Genomic DNA, 24,000 nt, shown 5'->3' on the forward strand with positions numbered 1-24,000 from the left:
CCAGGGATTTACTTCAAACTTTCATTTGCTTTCCTTGTTGGTTGTGTGTGTGTGTGTGTGTGTGTATGTGTATTTTGTGTGTGTGTGGGTGTGTGTGTGTGTGTGTAGTAGTAATAGTAGCAATAGATGCAGCTAAACGTCAGCACATGAAAAAGCACACGAAAAACCCGAGGGTAACCCCGGAGAGCCCGCCTCAGCGCCTGTGGGAGGATCGCGAGCGCGTGTCAACAGTCCAAATATGGAACGTCGGTAGAAGCCGAGCGTCCATATATGGCGCTTCCGTCCGTGACGTCGCACCCTTACACGGAAAAGAGGGTGGAGCCGTGACACTTCCGCCTCCACCGTAACAAAACAGCTGCTGGAGAAAGAGAAGTTCAACAAAGCGACATGACATGATGAGAGGGTTGATTTAACGCAATAACAGAAAAAGGAAAGACGGAAAATGAGATTTTTGTCTTGATATTTTTTTGTCAAGAAGAAAATACAACTATATTTTTTTAAGGGCGCTATAAATTTATTTATTCTACCTTTTTATTATTATTTTTGAGCAGAAATTTATTTTCCCGTATTTATTTATTTACATACAAAGTTGTAGTTGTTCTGGATCTGTGCGTTATTTACTTTTATAAAATAAAATAAAATTACAGGAAAAAGGTGATTTATTTACTGGAGAAAAAACAACAACAACAACAATAATAAATAATAATAATAATACAGCAATAATAATAGCAGTATAATGGGTGTTATCGGAGAACCGGTTGAAATTTCAAGCCAAGAGTTCGTGCAGATGCTCGTGAACCCGGAGAGCAGCGACGAGCTGCTGGTGCTGGACTGCCGGCCGTTCCTCGCCTTCTCGCGCGCGCACATCTGCTGCGCGCACAACGCCGCGTGGAACACGCTGCTGAGGCGCAGGTACAGCCGCGGCACGGAGTCCGGTGCGCGCCTCGACTGCCTGCTCGCCGACCGGTCACTGCTGGGGCGCGTGCGCAAAGGCGACTTCCACCACATCGTGGTGCTGGACGAGAAGAGCCGCGCGCTCGCCGGGCTGGAGCGCGAGAGCCTGGCCGGCCTGCTGCTATGCGCGCTCCAGAGAGAGGTGCACGCGGGCACGGCGCGGATCTGCTTCCTGCAAGGTAAACCACGATCTTCTGAATCTTTTTAACATATCTTCTGAACGTTTATAACGCAATATACATGTATTATAACACACGAACTCATATCATGTAATAAATTAGATTTGTGCCCTGTGTTTGGGCCAAATTATATATGAATAATCCACCAAGCAACACTTTTAGAGTTAAATAAACAGAATATACATTAAATATGTTTTAATACCTTTATTATTAGTTATAAGTTTATGTTAATGATTAAAACGATAATCCTAAATATTTTTCACAAAACCTCAACCTAATATTTATCTATTTTAAATACTTTATATATGTTTATTTATAAATAAATAAATAACCCTAACCTTTATATACTTTCTTAGTAAATTCTTATTGTCAAAGATTTCACAAACGTCACGTATGATGATGTATTTCATTACTAAGGGAAGTTTAATCCTATAATATTTTAGCACAAGAAACACAAAATATTCTGTCTACACACTGAGGCACAATGAAGCCACACTGCTGAATGCTGGAAAAAAACCTTCAGCTTGGATTATTCTGATCAAACTCAAACCATTTGGTGTTTTTATATCTCTGTCAGAAAGGCCAAATTGTCACATAAATAATTATTATTTTATTGTTTTTTTTTTTTTTTAATTATTTTATTATTTTCTCTTGGTAGACACATTGTGATCTTATATTCATTTGTGAATAAAATAAAATCAGTATCTAACTTTATACAGGTATGTAATTGTAGTTTAGCTCACTAAAATCATAAACAAACTTTGTTTTTATTTATTTATTTATTTTAATGAGAAAGCCTTTATCATACAGTCCTGTCATGTTTATGGTCAGAAAAGGTAGAAGAAGTCTAATCAAATCTATCAGTAAAATTGTCTCCACAGCTGAGTAATATATTTTGGATATTATTACAATATTGAGCTTGAATCCCAGGGCGAGATTCACTACCCTAAATGTAGCCACTGTAAATGGATGATGCTTTCTCTTTCAGTTCATTTGGACAGTAAATATACACACAGTCACTCAACTCAGGAATGTAATCAAATGTGTAAAAGAAACACAACAGAGGTGTGTGATGGGTAGGAAAAATGCCAGTTTCAGTTTGGTCAGAAAAATCCATATTGTAGTTTATCCAGCTTTCAGTCATGGGAATAATTTTTTATTTAAAACCACAAAATAACACAAAACATCAGTATATTCATGGGCTTAAAGTTCACTGATGAGAAATCTTTTACCTTAACAATGTGTTACTTCATTTGATGTTTATTTCAAATATCATACAGCCTTTAGCATTTCTGCTTGCCATATCATGTTGTTCTCTTCATTAACCGGTTATTTAATAATAAATATCTCTTCATTTCTTCATCTCCAGGTGGATTTGATGGCTTTGTAGCCCTTTACCCTTCACTGTGTGTCAGTGCGTCGGATGTTTGTGGGAATCAGACGACGCTGAAAGACTCAGAGCCTCGAGTCTCAGGCAGAACAACACCACTTTATGACCAGGTATAAAAACATCAACATTTAATAATTTACAAATAATAATTACGGCTGGAGATGAAATTAGATACAGCTTTTGTGGGGGGAAAAAATAATCTTGTGCATTAAATGGTCAGTTTTATTTGGATCCTCTCCATTTTATGAAAACATATCAAGCCTTTGTGGTCAAAAAAAAAATTGGTGAAATTTAAAACAAAAAGACAAAAATTCACATATAACCCAAGTATTAATCACCTAAACATTGAACCTATGTTAAACTATATGAGATGATGAAAATATAATAATGAGACTTGAGTCTTATGGCAAAAAAAATGACGCAGTAATAAAAGAATCATTGGGATATCTTGTTAATACATCATAAATTATAACAGCCAATCAGCTTCCAATATGCAAATGCACTCACTGGAACAAGATCTTGAGCTTTTTAGGGTTGCTAATTCATAATTTGTCTACATTTGGATATTCATAGCATTTGAAACATATTTTTCTTGATGTCAAATATGACTTGATTTTTTTTTACATTTAATATAGAAAAAGATATTATGGTCTTCAAAACATCTTACATTGTGTGTGTGTGTGTGTTTTTACAGGGTGGTCCTGTAGAGATCTTGCCCTTTCTGTTCCTGGGCAGCGCTCATCACTCGTCTCAGAGGGATCTGCTGCGTCTCTGCGGCATCACGGCCGTCCTCAACGTCTCCTCGGCCTGCCCCAACCTGTTCGAGAACGAGCTGAGCTACATGACCCTGAGGGTGGAGGACAGCATGGCAGCGGACATCCGTGTGTTCTTCCCTCAGGCCATCCGCTTCATCGGTAAACTCCAGTTTTATGATTTCACGTCCTGTTTATTTTTCTGTTTCACATGTTTAAAGAAAAAATATCACACAACACATGCATCTGCAGATTGGTTTCAGTTAACCATGTGTTTTATTCTTTAATTAATAAGAACTATAATGCCTGAATTTGAGCATCGTATATATAAAAATCAGACCAAGCAATAAATCAATCAAGAGACGTTTATTATCACATGCATACTGGAACGAGCAGAGAGCTGGTCCTTAGAATTGACTATTTTTAATTTAATAACAATCAAGAGTTAATCTAATAAGTCCAGGCTGGAATCTTTAACAGAGATCATATCGTCTTTAATAAATGTCTTTAATAAAGCGCATCAGGATCCAAGAGCCAGCAGTTCATAAATTCCCCACAGAGTTACTCTTCTGTATTTCATTTCTATTTTTTTTTTGTTTCATTTGGTCTTTGGTAATGATAGCGATGAAACTATTTAAAAAATGATTAAAAAATGTTTCAGATATATATACAGAGAAGTGCAAAAGTTTGTATCCCCTTTAAGAATCGGGAAAATGTTGGCTGTGAGGATGTGAAACAGAAAATTTTATTTTTTTAAAAGACACCAGAGTATCATGATCTGCACAAACTAACACTAACCTTGGGAAATAAAACTCTAAACATGTTTATGATGGTTAAAGAGCATCGATAACTTAAATAATTAATGAAATAAAAAACAAACAATAAACCGTGAATGTAAGCTTGTTAAGGGTGTCAAAACTTATGCACTCCACTGTACAATCCCACTGATATTCTGAGATGTCAAACATTTCCAGAAAATATAACCATGTTGTTCTCTCTTTTCCAGATTCAGTGAAAGAAAGCGGAGGTCGAGTTCTAGTCCACTGCCAGGCCGGTATCTCTCGCTCTGCCACCATTTGCCTGGCGTATCTGATCCACGCCCAGCGCGTGCGCCTGAACGAGGCCTTCGACTTCGTCAAGCGCCGTCGACAGGTCATCTCCCCAAACCTGGCTTTCATGGGCCAGCTGCAGCAGTTCGAGACAGACGTCCTGCGCCCTTACACGGTTCTGGACACGGACAACGGCACCACGGCGTTTCAATACCTCTGCTCAGAAAACACAGACCTTTCCTGATCGAGACTGTCCGATTGCTGGGACTCTTTTCTACTGTGTTCTTTAATGATATTTGGGCCACAAACATTTCATCATCCAGTCCATCATACACATTCGTTCACTTATAGGATTCTCTGTAATCCACACGATGAGCCAAATACAATGTGTATGCATTTAATCTACATGCTAAAGTGCACTAAGCAACTACCTGCACTAGACTCTGCACTATTTAATAAAGTGTGTTTATTATACAGAAGCAGGAAAACTCATCTGAGAGCATCGGGTCATTATGTATTCATAAAGGCCCATCAAACTAATCAGTGCAGAATACTAATGCATAGGAGAGTTAATAGAACTCTGAGAAATGTTGCTTACATGCAAAATCTTCAGCTGAGCGATAATGAAATCATCCCTAAGATACACAAAGATATATCATGTATCCAGATATTTAGTTTAGCAGTTCAGACATACGATGACACTTTATTACTAAACATTATCTGTAGCCGAAGCTACTTCGGGACAGTGTTTTAGAGGTGCTCCAAAAAAATTGTAGCCAAATGCTGATCATTTCTTCCGCCATATTGCTCACGCTTTAACTCAACGTCATGGTTAGAGAAACATCTTCCGACAAAGTGAGAAATTCCATCGTATTGTTTTTGCGCCAAAACTGGTGCCGTGTAGCAAGACAATGATTTCCGTGCCGTCCCAAACCAACACTGGTTCTGGTTCTGTATCTCATATCACTTTAATCCTGTGGAGTCAACAGCAGTTAGAACGAATTAGCTAGCTAGCTGGCGTGAGCCATTCACTCAGCCACTACATTCTCTTCAAGTGGCCTAGTTTCTCTGACTACAGATGAAATACCGAATCAGTCGTGGATGAGCCGACGAGGTTACTCGGAAAAGTGCGACACGACTTCCATCTCCTGCATCCTTTAACCAGAGATCCTCTCACAATACACTCCTACGGATACGACAATACGCCGACGCTGGACCGTGCTTGGTTTCTGTGTGCCAACTCAGGGAGTGACCTAAACAACTGTGATCTCATATTTCAAAGTAGACCAACATAAGATTCATCCTGTAATACAGTCCTGCCATATTTTTTGTTTTTGTTCCTCTTTGTTACTCATTCAGATTGCTGAAATATTATCAATGCTGTACATATTATCAATCCCTTAAACACTGCACTTTATTTGTAAATAATGTATGTCTTTGACTTGTTGATGTTAGTGTATAAGTAATATAAGCTGCCGTATTCAGTTGTATATTAAAAGATGTTGGGAAAACATAAATATAAGGTGTCTCTTTTTTTATCGGACTAGAGTTAGATAATGTTCTTATACACACACTACAGCAGAATCAGAGAAATGTATTGAGTCATAAAGTTCAGATGATCAGATTTTCTCTTCGGAGAGGAGAAACATGACAAGACGTGAACGCTAGCCTCCTTTTAACTCTTCAAAATTAATATGTTAATAGTTTAGGCATTAGGCATGCATTTATAAATGGAAAACAATAAAGGCATGACTGGTGAGTGGTGGTGGCTCAACTGGTCAAGGCTCTGGGTCGTTGACTGAAAGATCAGGGTTCACGCCCCAGCATTGCCAGACTGCCACCGTTGGGCCCTTGAGCAAGGCCCCCAAATCACCCTGCATCATGCATCATGGCTCTTAACCCAACCCCCAAGGATGGGATATGCGAAGAAAGAATTTCACTGTGCAGTAACGTATATGTGACAAATAAAGTCTACTTGTTCGTCTTCCTGTGATCTTCAGGAAGTTTCGATGAAGCAAGCGTCACAGTTGAGCCAAAGTCAACAACGTTACCCATCAGCCCCTGCATGTCACATGATCACACCACTCACTTCACATGCCCCAACTGCCCTTAGCACCCGTGTCCTGTTACAACCTGATAAGAGCCCTTATTTAGGATCAGGGGTTTTAGTGTTTATTTAAGTTTCTGTTGAAGTCATGTTGTGTTTAGCGGTCTTTCTAGTGTGTACAGTTTCATCATTTTGTTTTTTGTTTCACGTTCACACTGCTCGAGCTTTACCCTGGTGTTAATAATTAATCCTAGCTCTTCATAATCCTACATTTCACACTGTTTATTCCGAAATCCTGGATTAATCCTATTTAAATTTGCATAACCCCGCCCAACCGCCTGACGTTACCAAGCCGTTTTTCTTTTTCCTTTGTTTCACGTGAAATGTGGCACGCGCTGTTCAAATGTCTGATGTACGAGCATGTAAACAACATGTGACATGAGGGAAGTCCCAAATATGTCCCAGGTGTGGAAATGCCGGGGTATGAGGTTTCTCAAGAATGAGATTTTACATGGTTTTACACATTAATACACTGATCAGGCATAACATTATGACCACCTGCCTAATATCATGTTGGTCCCTCTTTTTCTGCCAAAACAGCCCTGATCCGTCCTGCACTGTGTATTCTGACCCCTTTCTATCAGAACCAGCATTAACTGCTTCAGCAATTTGAGCAACAGTAATGCGTCTGTTGGATCGGATCACACGGGCCAGCCTTCGCTCCCCACGTGAATTAATGAGCCTTAGCTGTCCATGACCCTGTCACCGGTTCACCACTGTTCCTTCCTTGGACCACTTTTGATAGATACTGACCACTGCAGACCGGGAACACCCTACAATAGCTGCAGTTTTGGAGATGATCTGATCCAGTGGTCTAGCCATCACAATGTGGCCCTTCGTCAAACTCACTCAAATCCTTACACTTGTCCATTTTTCCTGCTTCTAACACATCAACTCTGAGGACAAAATGTTGACTTGCTGCCTAATATATCCCACCCACTAACAGGTGCCATGATGAGGAGATCATCAGTCTTATTTACTTCACCTGTCATAATGTTATGCCTGATCGGTGTATGTACTTGTTGATGTATTGATTAAAGTGCTGTAGATTTTGTCGTTTGAAACATGCTGTGAAGACTTTCCTGTTATGAAAAACCTACCCATTTATTTTGTAAATATAAATAAATGAAATAAATAAAATAACATGTTTTAATCAATCCAGGATTAGTCTTGGTTTATGTGGAGCGCCCGCTGTGTAAATCCCTGTGAAACAATAACAGGATAGAGGGAACAGGAAGCTGACCATATAAGGAAAGTGGGGAGGTAAAATGGGCCAGACGGCGGGTCAGTGTGGACAGAATGGGGGCAGACATGACCCATAGGAATTTTATTCTCTTATAACAGGACAAACTTTCCGAATTAGGGTAAAAAAAAAAAAAGAGCTGGGTGAAAATCTAAACTATGGCCTCTAGGTGTCGCTAAACGTCTTTTGTGTTATTTTTAAGCCACGTGAATAATTTCATCTTTAACCAAAAAGACATGTTTGTGTGTGTATATATTAAAAGATATAGCTGTTATTTAGCTCAAGCACAAAAATGACAAATCACTCCTGCTGATGTATATAACACTTTTTTCTTTAAAAAAAAAAATGTCATTATGGAAAACTGTATATATTAGTGTGGTGTGTCTTTATGCCTGAGATGGTGAAGGAAAAGAGAGAGAGGTAGAAGTAAGAATGTCTTTTCTCCTTCTTTGGCATCCGTGTAAAGATCAATAGGATTTGGAGGAGCTGTGCAGTATGGGTGGTGGTTTATATAATCAGTTTAAATGAACAAAAAAATCTCCATAATTATAGTTTACTATATTATACTACACCAACCAGGCATAACATTATGACCACCTGAGCACGTTGACTGGTCTGCAACTATGCAGCCCCATATGTAACAAACTGTCATGCACTGTGTGTTCTGACCCCTTTCTATCAGAACCAGCATTAACTCCTTCAGCAATCTGAGCAACAGTAGCTCACCTGTTGGATCTGATCACACGGGCCTTAATGACCCTGTCACCGGTTCACCACTGTTCCTTCCTTGGACTACTTTTGATAGATACTGACCACTGCAGACCGGGAACACCCCACAAGAGCTGCAGTTTTGGAGATGCTCTGATCCAGTGGTCTAGCCATCACAATTTGTCCCTTCGTCAAACTCGCTCAAATCCTTACGCTTGTCCATTTTTCCTGCTTCTAACATCAACTTTGAGGACAAAATGTTCACTTGCTGCCTAATATATCCCACCCACTAACAGGTGCCATGATGAGGAGATCATCGGTCTTATTCACTTCACCTCTCAGTGGTCATAAGGTTATGCCTGATCAGTATATATAAATATATATATACAGTTTTTGTCATTTGAGAGAAAACACAAAGTGTCTGTGTTGTTTTGTCCACTAGGTGGCAGAATACACCACAGATTTTCCAATCCTTGCTTTGTCTCATTTTACACGCCTGATTCAACACAACAAACCTACATGGACTTGTTCGAAGTTCTAACTCTGATCCTCCAGGACACTGTCCCCTATCCTCTCCACTATCAGATACCAGGAGAGTCGTAGGGTAGTAACACCAAAAGCACTTTTTTTTAAAAAGTAGACTGTAATAAAACTGAGATCTGTGACATCACTAGTCCTTTTCGGGGTTTCCTGCACATCATCCTGATTTAAATAATACACTACATTCTTCTTAATGACTTTCCCACTATTCGCTTCAGATGTTTGCAGAGCAAGCAGCCTGAGATGTCTGAACTGTCGATTCATTTTCTATAAGCACGGATAAACAGATGCAAACGTATCATCATATAATGATATAGTGACCGGTGATGTTTGGTGTTCTGATGCTTCCTCAACGTTCATTGAAGGAGCCTCCAGTGTCTGTGCTTTTATCACAGTAATGAATTTTTCAGCCTTAGCTGAGAAACTTTGGGGTTTTTATTCCTATTAACTAAACAACACACACTCTTATACACTGCGGACGATTTAGAGATGCAAATCAGTCTACAGTGCATGTGTTTGGACTTTGATGGAGGAAACCACAGGGAGAAATGAAGCAGGATCTGAACCCTCAACCCTGGAGGTGTTTAATAATATTATTAGTATTATGAATCACTTAATTATTAAAAGGCATTGCTGCAGTAGGGCTGTTTCATGAGGCACTGTTTCCTCACTTCTATATTCAGGTGTCTGATTTCATTCTATAAAAGTACACTTCAACTCCTACTGCATGTTTATATAATGCCATATTCTGGTTCCACCAGTCAGTCACCTTACCGGAAATACAAAATAATGACTCAGAATGTGTTTATTTTTTTCCCCCCTGCACTTATCAGCCCATTGTGTTCGACCACATCCATGACATCTTAGTAGAAATTTCACCCACGGCATCACCAAGCCCTCTTTGGAAATTTTACACAAGCGTCATCATGTTTCTTCATAGCATTAGGTCTGACTTTTGCAGGGAAAAGTATCAGATTTGGACTGATTTTGTTTGTGTTGTGTTTAAGACACTAAAGTCTAATCTGATTTATCTCTTTACGAAGCAAAAAGCATCATCAACAGAGTTTTTTTTTTTTTTTTACTGTATTTGGTGCCAGGACACCAGGTAACAGAATGTCTGTCTGTTACTTTGGAAAAATTTTTATTCAGCTTCAGCTTGTCCAGCCTTAGCTTCAGTTTTTTTGAAGCAATTTGGTTGATTATCACCTGCTACAGTGTCTTCACATCAGTCAGCGTGACCGCGTTTTAGCTTAAACATTCATAAAAGCATCCTGGGATCTGTAATTACAGTCAAACACATGTTTGTGTTCCCTCACCATGTTCCATCGATAATGGACCTGGTTTGGTTAATTAATGTGTGATTAAGATGAATCAGGTTTAATGATGGAGGAATCTCATTCGTAGAATATCCCTGGAACAAATGTGTGGGTTTTTTTTAACACGGAAAATATCCAGAACACCCAGGAATATGCATAAATTTGTATTTTTAATGCATTGGTGTTAAATAGAGTGTATTCTGTTATACATGTGAAATTTACACACGATCTTGACATTCTCATATGTACAGCATGTGTGCTTTCTGTAGGATTCCTTTATTTTACGAATGATTCATTTATCTCCACATGATTTATTTATTTTCACATATTTTTTTTCATGATTCATTCATTTGTTCATTTAATTTACAAATGATTCACTTATTTGTTCATTTATTTTATAAATGATTCATTTATTTGTTCATTTATTTTACAAATGATTCATTTATTTGTTCATTTATTTTATAAATGATTCATTTATTTGTTCATTTATTTTACAAATGAGTCATTTATTTGTTCATTTATTTTACAAATGATTCATTTATTTGTTCATTTATTTTATAAATGATTCATTTATTTGTTCATTTATTTTACAAATGATTCATTTATTTGTTCATTTATTTTACAAATGATTCATTTATTTGTTCATTTATTTTATAAATGATTCATTTATTTCACTTGATTTTTTACATGATTCATTTATTTGTTCATTTATTTTACAAATGATTCAATTATTTGTTCATTTATTTTACAAATGATTCTTTAATTTTCATGTGATTTCTTCTACATGATTCATTTATTTGTTCATTTATTTTACAAATGATTCATTTACATCCACATTAGTCATTTATTTCCACATATGATTTTTTTTACATGGTTCATTTATTAATTTGTTTATTTTGCAAATGATTCATTTACTTTCTTATGATTCATTTATTTTCCCATGTGATTTTTTTAAAACATACTATTTTTTTTTTTTTTTACAAATTATTCACGAACTTTGACATGCTTCATTTACTTGCACAGATTTCTCTTACTCATGATTCATTTATTTTTATTTATTCATTTATTTCACAAATGATGGATTGAACATGATTGATTTTCACTCTGTAATTGCCACTATAAAGCTGAATGAACTGCTTTAACCCTGAATTTCTCAAATCCTGAATGAACTCCTAATATACTGCCAGTGCTGAAATGAGACCTAGAGTACTGAATTAATGCCTAAAGTGTGGAACTAACCTTTAAAGAGCTGCATTAAAACATGGAGTACTGAATTAACTCACAAAGTGCTGACATAAGACCTAGAGTACTGATTTAACATCTAAGCAGCCAAGCTAACTTGTAGAGTACTGAATCAGCACCTAATGCACTGTTAATGCTTCAAGTGCTGAATTAAAATTTTCAGTACTGAATAAACTTCTTATATTTTTAAATACATACAGTACCTGAAGAAAAACCCTCTGAATTAGCACATAGAGTAGGGAAGTGACATTAAGAGTAGATTGATTAGATTAGATTAGATTAGATTAGATTAGATTAGATTAGATTAGATTAGATTAGATTACATTACATTACATTAGATCAGATTAGATTCAACTTTATGTATATATATATATATATATATATATATATATATATATATATATATATATATATATATATATATATATATACACTATATTGCCAAAAGTATTCGCTCACCTGCCTTGACTCGCATATGAACTTAAGTGACATCCCATTCCTAATCCATAGGGTTCAATATGACGTCGGTCCACCCTTTGCAGCTATAACAGCTTCAACTCTTCTGGGAAGGCTGTCCACAAGGTTTAGGAGTGTGTTTATGGGAATTTTTGACCATTCTTCCAGAAGCGCATTTGTGAGGTCACACACTGATGTTGGACGAGAAGGCCTGGCTCTCAGTCTCCGCTCTAATTCATCCCAAAGGTGTTCTATCGGGTTGAGGTCAGGACTCTGTGCAGGCCAGTCAAGTTCATCCACACCAGACTCTGTCATCCATGTCTTTATGGACCTTGCTTTGTGCACTGGTGCACAGTCATGTTGGAAGAGGAAGGGGCCAGCTCCAAACTGTTCCAACAAAGTTGGGAGCATGGAATTGTCCAAAATGTCTTGGTATGCTGAAGCATTCAGAGTTCCTTTCACTGGAACTAAGGGGCCAAGCCCAGCTCCTGAAAAACAACCCCACACCATAATCCCCCCTCCACCAAACTTTACACTTGGCATAATGCAGTCAGACAAGTACCGTTCTCCTGGCAACCGCCAAACCCAGACTCATCCATCAGATTGCCAGATGGAGAAGCGCGATTCGTCACTCCAGAGAACGCGTCTCCACTGCTCTAGAGTCCAGTGGCGGCGTGCTTTACACCACTGCATCCGACGCTTTGCATTGCACTTGGTGATGTATGGCTTGGATGCAGCGGCTCGGCCATGGAAACCCATTCCATGAAGCTCTCTGCGCACTGTTCTTGAGCTAATCTGAAGGCCACATGAAGTTTGGAGGTCTGTAGTGATTGACTCTGCAGAAAGTTGGCGACCTCTTCGCACTATGCGCCTCAGCATCCGCTGACCCCGCTCCGTCAGTTTACGTGGCCTACCACTTCGTGGCTGAGTTGCTGTCGTTCCCAAACACTTCCACGTTCTTATAATACAGCTGACAGTTGACTGTGGAATATTTAGGAGCGAGGAAATTTCACGACTGGATTTGTTGCACAGGTGGCATCCTATCACAGTTCCACGCTGGAATTCACTGAGCTCCTGAGAGCGACCCATTCTTTCACAAATGTTTGTAAAAACAGTCTGCATGCCTAGGTGCTTGATTTTATACACCTGTGGCCATGGAAGTGATTGGAATACCTGATTCTGATTATTTGGATGGGTGAGCGAATACTTTTGGCAATATAGTGTATATATATATATATATATGAATATACAGTATAAGGTGAGCAAAGATGGATATTGTGCATAGAATATATAACTTAATGTACAGAATAATTGTAACTTTACAGATTTATATGAATGTGCGGAATAACAAATATACAGAAACTATATACAGATGAATTTACAGTATATGCAATAGTATGAAATATACATATGAATAAATATGAATAACTTTACAGCTGGATGGATATGCAGGGAGTATACATATACACACACATATATATATACCTATATGAATATACATATATTAGTATATAGTCTATGTGCAGACTATACAGATGAATGTACAGAGAGTATTTACAGAGATATATTACACCTGGAGTACTGAATTAATGTCTACAGTACTGACTTTAGATTTTGAGTACTGAATTGAAGCACAGAAAATTACTTTTGAATTAATTGTTAGAGTGCTGAACTATCTTTTGTCGTACTGAATGAATGCTTCCAGTATTGAACTCTTCCAGTTCTGAATTTATACTCATTACAGTGCTGAAATAACTTTCTTAGGACAGAAGAAGCTCTTCCACTGCTGAATTAAAACTTAAAGTGAACACAATTTAACCTGAAGAACTTTAGGTATTGATTCAGCACTGTAAGAGTAAGATCACACACTAATTTGCTGTCTGTCCATCTAAATAATTGAGACTGGTTTTTTTTTTTTACCAATATTAAGCTTTAGGCAAATTCCATAAAGAAGGTTATGTTGGACGGTGATGTGTACCTTTTTTGTCCAGCAGTAAAACCAACGGCTCTGCAGCTTTAGCTACAAATATGACGATCTGGCAACCCACGATTCAATTTACCATTCTCCAAAGCGGTGGGATTTTGATCTCAATCTGGCCACTCTGACTAAACACAATATAAATCTTTTCAATTCAATTATACCAAACAGAGGTGATCAGTTTGGGTGATTCACTTTGGCAACCCTGAACAAATTTGATCTGATCGATCCAAAACACTTACAAAACCTCAATCTGATCAGTCTAATATTTGCCATTGACTCTATTGTTTCTTGATCGAACAGCAACACTGGCAACCCGCTCCAAGCTCATTATGCTGGGTGTAAAAAAAAAAAAAAACAACAACAACCAGATACAATCTGGCAACCCGAGCTAACGCGCTGATATAAACGGCGGCGCTCCGGAGCGCGCGAGACACGGAGAAGCGGAACCGGAGAATCAGGCGGACAAAAACCCAACTTTAATCAGGCTCGAACCCCGTACAGCATTACGTCTCTCTCTCTCTCTCTCTATGTGATTTAAACCACCAAAGGCGCCTTTCTGCAACACTGGGACATTTTTACCAAACACAAATTCTAGTTTTTTTTCTCTCTCTCTGGAGGACTGAGAAATAATACTGGACTTTTCATCCAGAACCGTTTTTTTGGTGCCATATCATTTCCTAACTGTGGGTACATTTTCAATATTTATATATTTTAAAAGGAAACAAAAGTCTTAAGTATAATGTGGATTTAAAATCTACTTATTTATAATGCAATTTATGTATGGAGATTTAATTAATATCGAGTGTGGAGTTCTATTTAAAGTCGTATAGCGTTAAATGTATGTTCATTAAGACTATTTGAATATATCTATATCTTTATTATATGCAATTTTACCATTTTAACATAATGAAGCATGATAGAGTGCTTTCTAAAAGGCAGCAGGCGATAGGATTTTCTCTAGTGATTACTCAGACTTTATGATTTGTGGACTCAGAGAGCAAATATTATAGATATTATTATATAAAATTAACATGCGTTTAATGCTTTTTTCAATATTATACTCTAAAAGAAACATCCCATAGTTATGCCTGTTTCCTAAGCAACACAAACAGCAAGGAAGATTTATTTATAAGCCCGATTTTTTATTTTATTTTGAAGCTTTTTTTTTTTGCCCACATGGAGAAGTAGCTCACACGAACAAAGCGGATACATCAGTTATAAATCAAACAGCTGCGATCTGTATCTTGGAGTATTTTTAGTCGTGTGGAGGAAGAGAATGGACTTACAGGGAGTAGAGAAGAGAGAGAGAAAGGAATGCAAAGTTTCCAGGATACATGAACACACCAGCGGGACACGGTTTCAGCCATGATCTCCGTGTGGCTCGAGTTCATCTGTGTTTGCGTGCAGACTTGACGCTACAAAAAGATCCAGTACCGGTTCTCAAACAGACTTTGGTGCAAGGGCTAAAAACGGACTGCTCCTCAAAACCGCTGAGCCGAGAAGATTTCCAGGCAGAGCAATGACAAGGACTTTAGGAATGGACCAAAACATCAGCGGCAACACAACGTCCACCTCCAGAGAGAGCATGAATTCATCCCCGTATTCTCCTGAAGCGACGGCAGCCTTCGCCACGGCGATTACACTCATGATTCTCTTCACCATCGTGGGAAACATCCTAGTCATCATCGCTGTACTGACGAGTCGTTCTCTGAGGGGGCCGCAAAACCTCTTCCTGGTGTCATTGGCTGCGGCGGACATCCTGGTGGCCACGCTGATCATCCCGTTCTCACTGGCCAACGAGCTGATGGGCTACTGGTACTTCCGCTCGGTGTGGTGTGAGATCTACCTGGCGCTGGACGTGCTCTTCTGTACGTCCTCCATCGTCCACCTGTGTGCCATCAGCTTGGACCGATACATGTCCATATCCCGCGCCGTGACCTACGGAGCCCAGAGGACGCCGCGACGCATCAAATGCGCCATCTTAGTGGTCTGGCTCATCTCAGCCGTCATCTCCTTCCCGCCGCTGCTTTCCATGAACAAGAACCAGGGGGACTCCAGCTCCTCGGTGGGACCTCAGTGCCAGCTCAACAACGAGCGCTGGTACATTCTCTACTCCACCATCGGCTCCTTCTTCGCCCCCTGCCTCATCATGATCCTCGTCTACATGCGAATTTATCAGATCGCCAAGCAGCGCACGAGATGCCCACCGGGAGAGCCGAGGAAAGAGATCCCCCCCGGCGCCGCGACTCCGAAAGACAGAGCTCTCCAAAACGGACGAGGAGATGCCACGACTCAGATGAATCCCACCACGCCGAGGCCGCCCACTCTCACCGTGCCTCAAGCCGAGGGCACAAACCGTCCAGCAAGCACCAACACCCTGCATCCGCCGCTTTCTCCCTCCAAAGAAATGACTCCCAGTACTCCTCCTGCAGTCCAGTCTCCTTCCCTTTCACCTTCCAGCTCCTTCATGCAAAAGCAAGACACAGGCACCAACAAACCCAAACAGACCAAGAAAGAGAAGCGCAATGAAAAGAAACCCGACAACAACAACGGTGAGAGCTCCAGCTCTGATTCAGACACGGAGCACGGAGGGGCAGGTGTCGAGATTCCCGTGACTCCAGGAGCTGATATTGACACCGGTATTCACTCACCAGCCACCGTCCAGAAGTACAGAGACATGATCACTACAGCTAAGGGCACAAAGTTGGCTTCGGGGAAGCTCAAGCAGGACGGGACCCCTAACTCGGCACGCCGTAAAGCCATGGTGAACCGAGAGAAACGCTTCACCTTTGTCCTGGCGGTGGTGATCGGCGTGTTCGTCGTCTGCTGGTTCCCTTTCTTCTTTTCCTACAGCCTGCAAGCCGTGTGCCCCAAAACGTGCGAGCTGCCCAAGCCGGTCTTTACGTTCTTCTTCTGGATCGGCTACTGCAACAGCTGCCTCAACCCCGTCATCTACACCATTTTCAACAAGGACTTCCGCAGAGCCTTCAAGAGGATTCTCTGCAAGAACACTAAGGGTACATTCTTTTAATGAGCATCTGGATTTAAAAAAAAAAAAAAACACTTCTTCAAAATAGAGAAAAAGCACAACTTCTTTGTAAGAGTGTAAATAAGAGACTCTTTGTATAGCTGCGCAACGATAAAGCACATTATATGTTTTTGATAAACGTCGGTCGACAGAGTCAGACTGTGAACTCGTGGACTCTCGCAGGTTTACAGTTATCCCATCGCTCAAGCCACAAATGCACAATGTACAAGCAGAGGGTGAAGATGATTTCATTTAGACACAAAAAAAAAAAGACATAAAAATAAAATTGTGCACCTGTGTCACGATCACATTAAAAACAACAACGGGAGCACAGCGCAATAGTGTTTCCCTTCTTCGCCTTTCTAAGAATCTCTGCCCTCAGGGATACTATGTGCATGAGTTTCAATCCGAGCAGGCTTATTTGATCCGCACATCACTCGCTCCTACACCCGAGACAAACACGGACAGCAACTTCTCCTCCTCGATGCCTGATAAGCTTTAATCCTGCAGTGAAAAAAAAAAAAAAGGAAAGTGGGAAGAGAAGCTCTCATGTGGAACACCTTGCCCAGGGCTACGTTCATCACCCCGAATACACGCGAATCGATCCCGGATTCGACTTAAAAGCAGAAAAGTTTCAGGTCACATCCGGGTGATTTTCGTATCATTCCCGTTTAGTAACGCAGGCACGCTCGCTTGAATCCACAGAGGAAGGTTTGATTATCATACAGAGGCTTGGCCTGCTTTGCTAATGCAGTGATGCAACAGCTTTAAGGTAGATGAGGATCAGTGTGGACTCTGATTATAACTGGACCATTTTTTCACTATTTTTTCTCTACAAGAACTCTTGCCCTAGACGGCACTACCACACCCTCACCGTTCAGCAGGGTGATACTTTGGGACTAAGGGCTGATGGCAATGACACTTCCTGTTTGTTTGTTTTTTTTTTCCTTTCTTCCTTGTCTTATTTGATGATCAAAGTGTCATGTGCATGTGTGTGTGTGCGTGCGTGTGTGTGTGTGTGTGTGTGTGAGAGTGGGGTTGGGTGTGTGTGTGAGTTGAGCGAGCGCATGTTGTGTGTGACTGCCTCATGTGCGAATGGCAAGACGGACGGGGATGCGAGTGCGTGCTGTGGGTGAATGCGTGTGCGCGTGGGATGTGACAGGAGGTTTGTATTCGTGCCGTACGAAGAAACGTCATTCCTCATCTTTACTTATTAGAAAATGTGTGTTTTGATTAAAAAAAAAAAAGAAGAAGAACCTTCAAGCATGCCTTCTCTGCCAGCTTGTGCCAATATCCTGAATCCCATCCAGCTCCTTCATCATGCTGACGCTGTTACTCCTGCTCTTTTTACACAAACGGCACAAAAATAAGGATTTTCGGCGCGATTCGGATTCAGGCCCCGTGAACGATTTCGCTTTTTGTGTTATTTATTTATTTCCATTTCTTCTTTTTTTCCCCCCCCTCTATCTTTTTAACACACGTTCTTCATTTTCTCTGTGGGGGAAATTTAAAAAAAAATTGAAAATGGTTATGTAAAAAAAAGAAAATTCATCAAATGCTATATCTGGTATTTACATTGTTTTCACTGAATAGTCTTAAGATGTTGTTGTTTTTTTCGGTTTTCCCCCTGTAAGGACACTGCGTTTGGGCTGCACTTTTTTCCCCGAGCTTCGCGAAAAGCTTCATCCTCCCGATCTTTATCCGTGTAGTCTGTTTGATTTCCTCCACTCTTTGGAAATAAAGCCACTGAAATATGAGCTGCATTCACTCACTCGCATTCTTACGGCTGCACCGGGAGAATAACAGCATCCTCCGCTAGGACATCTGTAGGAAATTCTCCGTTCTTTAAACGTTTCTATAGGGATCTGAGTCTGTTAAATGGCTTTAAACACTTTTTGTCTGATAAATATATCAGGAGATCTGCGAGAGCTTCCCTCTTTCTCACTTTGCTGCAATTTTGTAAATGAAGCAACCCCAATTTCCATATTTATCACCGCCGTGTGGATATTCCCCACAGAATAGGTTAGCAGGTTGCAGTGTCTGTTAAAAATCACTTAAAAAAAGGAAAACAGAAAAGTGAGAGCGATCTTAAAATGGTTTTTTCTGTATGAATTAAACATGAACAGAAGTTTAGTGTGCAGCTTGAGCGCTGAATGAAGCGCAAAACACTGAGACAACAAAAATGTAACAGGAAATAAATAAACAACGAGGAAACTGGGAACAAACTGTGAATCAGAAAACAAGCAGGAAAAATAGTACATTAAAAAAAAAAAACAAGCAAAAAAAATAATTAAAGAGCAAATGAGAAAACAAGCAAGAAAAAAAAATAAATAAGAAAACAAACAACAAAAAAAACGAAAACAAAAATCCAATCAGAAAACAAGCAAGAAAAAATATAAAATAAAATAAACAAGCAACAAAATATTGCAAATCAGAAAACAAGAAATGATGAAACTGAAAACAAACAGTGAAAAAACAAAAAAAAACAAGCTAAAAAAAACAAAGAGTAAATCAGAAAACAAAAAAGAAACAACAACAAAAAAAGAAATTAAAAAAACAAGCAACAAAAATCTGAAATCAAACAGCAAATCACAAAACACAACAAAACAGAACAAAGCAATCAATAAAAAGAAAATCAGAAAAAAGCAAAAGAAAATCAAAAAGAAAAAATGCAATAAAATTAAATTGGAAAACTCAACAATAAAATCAAACAGCAAACAAACAGCAAAAACAGTAAATAATAAAACACAACAAAACCTAAAATAAAAAGACAGCAACAATAAAGCAAAAAAACAGAAAGTCAGAAAAAATGCAGAATATAAAAAATAAATAGGAAATAAAAAGTGAAAGAAAGCAAAAAACACAGCAATAAAAATAAACAGCAAATCAGTAAAATGCACCAGTAAACCCAGGAACAAACAGCAGGTCAGAAAACAAATTAATATTTTTTTTCCTCTGAGAAATAACACTCGACTTTTCCTCCAGAATTTTTTAGTGCTGTATCTTTTCCTGTCAGTGGGAACATGAATTTTCTATTCTGATAGATTTTCAGAACATAAAGTCTCCTCTAAATTATAATGCAGGTGAGATTGAGGTTTTAATGAGATAATGATTATTCATATAGAGATTAATATTTAAACATTTAGGTTTAATGTCTTATAACGTGTTCAAGATGATTTTAATATATCAGAAAACACAATAACAACAAATAAATGTAAAGTTGTCTTAGAGTAATACAAAAACACATCATCATTCACTCCAAATGGAAAGGTTACTAAACTCCACATGCTTGTCCCTGACTGGACACACAAGGGGAAAGAATTAATTAATTAATTAATTAATTAATGTTATTATTGAAATTAATCATTATTTCTTCTGTTTAATATTAAAAAAAAAAGCTTTAGACAAACAACAAGATCAGCAGCAAGCATGTGATGCTTAGTAAGAACTTCACCCATTCTTAGGACCTCCCCTTTCAAAGAGCCTCCCCTTTTGTAAGAACCTTCCCTTTCTATGCATTTGGCCTTTCTAAGAACCTCCCCTTTCTAAGGACCTCTCCTTTTTAAGGACCTCCCCTTTATAAGAACCTCCCTTTTATAAGATCCTCCACTTTGTAAGAACTTGGACTTTCTAAGAACCTCCCTTTTCTAAGAACCTTCCCTTTCTAAGGACTTCCCCCTTCTAAGAACCGCCCCTTTCTGTGACTCTTTTTAAAAATCTCCCCTTCCTAAGGACCCCCCCCCATAAGGACCACCCCTTTGTATGGTCCTCCCCTTTCTAAGAACCCTCCCTTTTCTAAAGACCTCTATATGGAGATTTATATTTATTTTATTTGTCTTATAATATATTCTATGTATTAAGCAAGATAAGTTTACTATATTCACATTGATTATATTCAGTTTTACACACTATATTTAATTCAATTCACTTTATTTGTATAATACTTTTAACAATGAACAATGTCACAAAGCAGAAATATCAATATCAATTCAGGATATCAATTATCCACTGGAAATATTTATTTAATTGAATTTTATTAGCCAGAAGTGATCTCCCACAGCACCTTTTATAAGACTGTCCAATCATCACATGTAATCAGCTCTCATCAGCTTCTTCTGAAGCAACGGTTGTCTGCACCACAGAGATTATTCTCATGATTCTCGTCATCATCGTGCAGGTTTCACAAAGCAGACTTCTTCTGGCTCAGCCACTGAAACAGCTGCTTCGACACCATTTTCACCAGGAGGATTCTCTCCAAAAATACCAAGGGTGCGTTCAAGGATATAATCAGCATCTGGGGAACAACATTGTAAACTAGAGTTAGTTTTCTGTTTATCGATAAACGTCAGTGGACAGAGTAGGAATTCAGGTAGACTCTCGCAGGTTGACAAAGCCACAAATGCACAATGCACACAGCAGGAGATGATTTCATCAAGACAAAAGGAGGATTTCATTAAGATAGAGAATCAGGGATCAAGCACCATCACCACCAAGCTCCACTGTTGAGCAAGGCCCGTAGCCCTCTCTGATCATAGCTGCCCCTGCGCTCTGACCACAACTTCCTCAGCTGTGGTATGTGAAGAAAAGAATTCCACTGTGCTGTAATGTATGTGGGGTGATAAGAAATTCTTCTTGCCCTAATTTCTTCTTCTCTTTATAGCTACAGAGTTCTTGGTTCACTCCCAGGCTTCGTAAATCTGTAGAAACTCCTTCCAAAAGACATACCAGTGGATGGACTAGATATGTCACGTAGTGGTGTCCCATCCAGGGTGATTTCCTGACTCAGCTGAGGTGCCGGTGCTGGGATCCTGACCATGATGAAGTCTCTGGGAGCAGATGTGAGTGAGATTACAAAATGGTCCTGTATGAAACTAAGACGACAGAATTCAGGTTTTGAACATACACTATATTGCCAAAGGTTTTGGGACACCCCTCCAGATCATTGATTGATTGTTGTTTTTCAGGGGTTGGGCTGAGCCCCTTAGTTCCAGTGAAAGGAACTCTTAATGCTTCAGCTTCATACCAAGACATTTTGGACAATTTCATGCCCCCAACTTTGTGGGAACAGTTTGGGGATGACCCCTTCCTGTTCCAACATGACTGCACCCCAGTGCACAAAGCAAGGTCCATAAAGACATGGATGAGTGAGTTTGGTGTGGAGGAACTTGACTGGCCTGCACAAAGTTGGGAGCATGAAATCATTCAAAATGCCTTGGTATGCGGAAGCATTAAGAGTTCCTTTCACTGGAACTAAGTGGCCGAGCCCAACCCCTGAATTCAATGATTTAGAGGGGAGTCCCAAAACTTTTGGCAATATAGTGTATCTTGACTCAATTTGGGGTAACTATAAATTTTAATTTTGTTATTTATCTCTACCAAACATTTCATGGAACCCAAGCAAATGGTCAGACATGGAGTGGATCACTGGAGGAAGTACAGACACTGCCTTTTCCTTTCTGCTGAGTGCTCAGTACTTCACGAGAACCAATCTCTGTTGATGTGGCGTCCAAATATTTCACTGACCTCCCTCTCTGTTTTGATTCCGAGCACTCTGGTGAAGAAGGTACAGTGATAAAAACAAATTGACAATAAACGGGACAAATGTGGCCTTTATGTGCACTCTGCTTTTATAAACATAGCGCTGAGCCAAACAGCCATGAACTTGATCCAGGGTCGGAAAAAGAGAGAGGGGACGAGAGGAAGAAGAGAAGAAGAGAGGGAGGGCGAGTTTGGTTTTTAGTAATTGCATGATGCATTTGCGTTTAATTATTAACGAGCACTTTCGATTGATGCCAGTAAATAGTTTCGTGTGAATATCTCACCGAATGTTTTTTTTTTCTTTCCATGCAGATTTAGCCTTGTAATTGCTAAGCTGTGACCTGCAGAGAAAGTGGATCGGGGGCATGTATTTATAAATGTGGAATCATCGCTCCATGGGGATTTGATGTCTTACTGAGCCTCATCCCTCCGAGCTAGCTTATGTAATTTTTTAATTCTTAAAGCTTTCCTGCTTCTGTAATTCTCCGCTCTAACCGCTTTCATCGAGACACAGAGAAAAGTTGCGGCGAGTCGCGCGGAAGGTGCCGAGGGTGTTACAAAAGGGTGGGACATGAAAGAAAGGAAGGAAAAACAACATTTTCAGAACGCTCGCCCTCGCTCACTTTAAAGAAAGTTAATTACGTCTCATGCGTAAGAGAGGGAGATTGAAAAGGGACACATAGAAGAGCGAGGTGAGGAAGTCGTGATGGGAAAGAGAACGAGTGCGAGAACGTGTTAGAGCACAGAGATAAGAGGTGAAAAGCAGTCCTTCACTTATACCACTGCTCTCTCTTGCTCTCTCTCCAGTCTGTGACGGCGACCATGAAGACTATTACCAGGTGTCTTTACTGATTAGTTCTTCAAGAAAAGTGGATTCGGATTTCATTGAAGAATAAAGCAGAGGAAATTGCAGATTAATTCCATTCATGAAGTCATGCTGTAGTGGCATGATGTGGTATTGGGGGATGTGCTAGCCTAGTCGTTAAGGCGTTGGACTCCTGATCAGAAGGTTGTGAGTTTGAATCCTGTTTCTGCCAAACTGGCCCCTGAGCAAGGTCTCTAACTTTCAATTGCATGAATGAATGGTGTAGTAAAGGTATAGGTGGCAACAACAAGATGGTCCATGTTTCCTACTGCCCTGTGTGCACATGTGGAGTCTGCATGTTTGCCCTGTGCTTCAGGGGTTTCCTCTGGATTTGCTGGTTTCCTCCCACAGTCCAAAGATATGTGCTGTAGGCTGATTGCCATTCTCTGTAGTCTATGGGTTCTCACTCGGTCCAGGGTGTCCCCCACCTTGTGCCTCGAGTCCCCTGGACTCCAGAGACCCTGTGTGGGATAAACGCTATAGAAAATAAATAGTTCTTAGAGTTTCATGTCACTATTATTTTTTTTTTTTTACAAAATCCTTAATTAACAGAAAGTTATTGTGTCACCATTACAGTAATAACATGGAGTACAAGTCACATGATGCAGATTAACCCATAACAATACGGCACTTTGAAGAGACTGCTATATAC

General features: G+C 39.5%; 2 protein-coding genes across 2 annotated transcripts; both read left to right on the forward strand.

Annotated features, from left to right (window-relative positions):
* The first annotated feature begins 361 nt into the window (after positions 1 to 361).
* Positions 362 to 4,990, forward strand: dusp2 (dual specificity phosphatase 2). The gene is made up of 4 exons (XM_058390623.1): positions 362 to 1,133; positions 2,503 to 2,633; positions 3,218 to 3,437; positions 4,282 to 4,990. The coding sequence occupies exons 1-4, from the start codon at positions 737 to 739 to the stop codon at positions 4,566 to 4,568; spliced, it is 1,035 nt and encodes a 344-aa protein (XP_058246606.1). The 5' UTR covers positions 362 to 736; the 3' UTR covers positions 4,569 to 4,990.
* Positions 4,991 to 14,347: 9,357 nt separating this feature from the next.
* On the forward strand, positions 14,348 to 18,702 carry adra2b (adrenoceptor alpha 2B). Its single transcript, XM_058390784.1, has one exon. It carries the CDS (start codon positions 15,437 to 15,439, stop codon positions 16,946 to 16,948), a length of 1,512 nt encoding a protein of 503 aa, XP_058246767.1. The 5' UTR covers positions 14,348 to 15,436; the 3' UTR covers positions 16,949 to 18,702.
* Positions 18,703 to 24,000: the final 5,298 nt, after the last annotated feature.

The sequence above is a fragment of the Hemibagrus wyckioides genome, linkage group LG05, assembly GCF_019097595.1.
Source record: "Hemibagrus wyckioides isolate EC202008001 linkage group LG05, SWU_Hwy_1.0, whole genome shotgun sequence".
Lineage (NCBI taxonomy): Eukaryota > Metazoa > Chordata > Actinopteri > Siluriformes > Bagridae > Hemibagrus > Hemibagrus wyckioides.

Excerpts from the sequence above, each read along its gene's own strand:
- dusp2 (XM_058390623.1), top strand. The coding sequence starts at position 737 with ATGGGTGTTATCGGAGAACCGGTTGAAATTTCAAGCCAAGAGTTCGTG. Across the intron at positions 2,634-3,217 it reads CAACACCACTTTATGACCAG|GGTGGTCCTGTAGAGATCTT; the intron begins GTATAAAAACAT and ends GTGTTTTTACAG. Across the intron at positions 3,438-4,281 it reads TCAGGCCATCCGCTTCATCG|ATTCAGTGAAAGAAAGCGGA; the intron begins GTAAACTCCAGT and ends TCTCTTTTCCAG.
- adra2b (XM_058390784.1), top strand. The coding sequence starts at position 15,437 with ATGACAAGGACTTTAGGAATGGACCAAAACATCAGCGGCAACACAACG.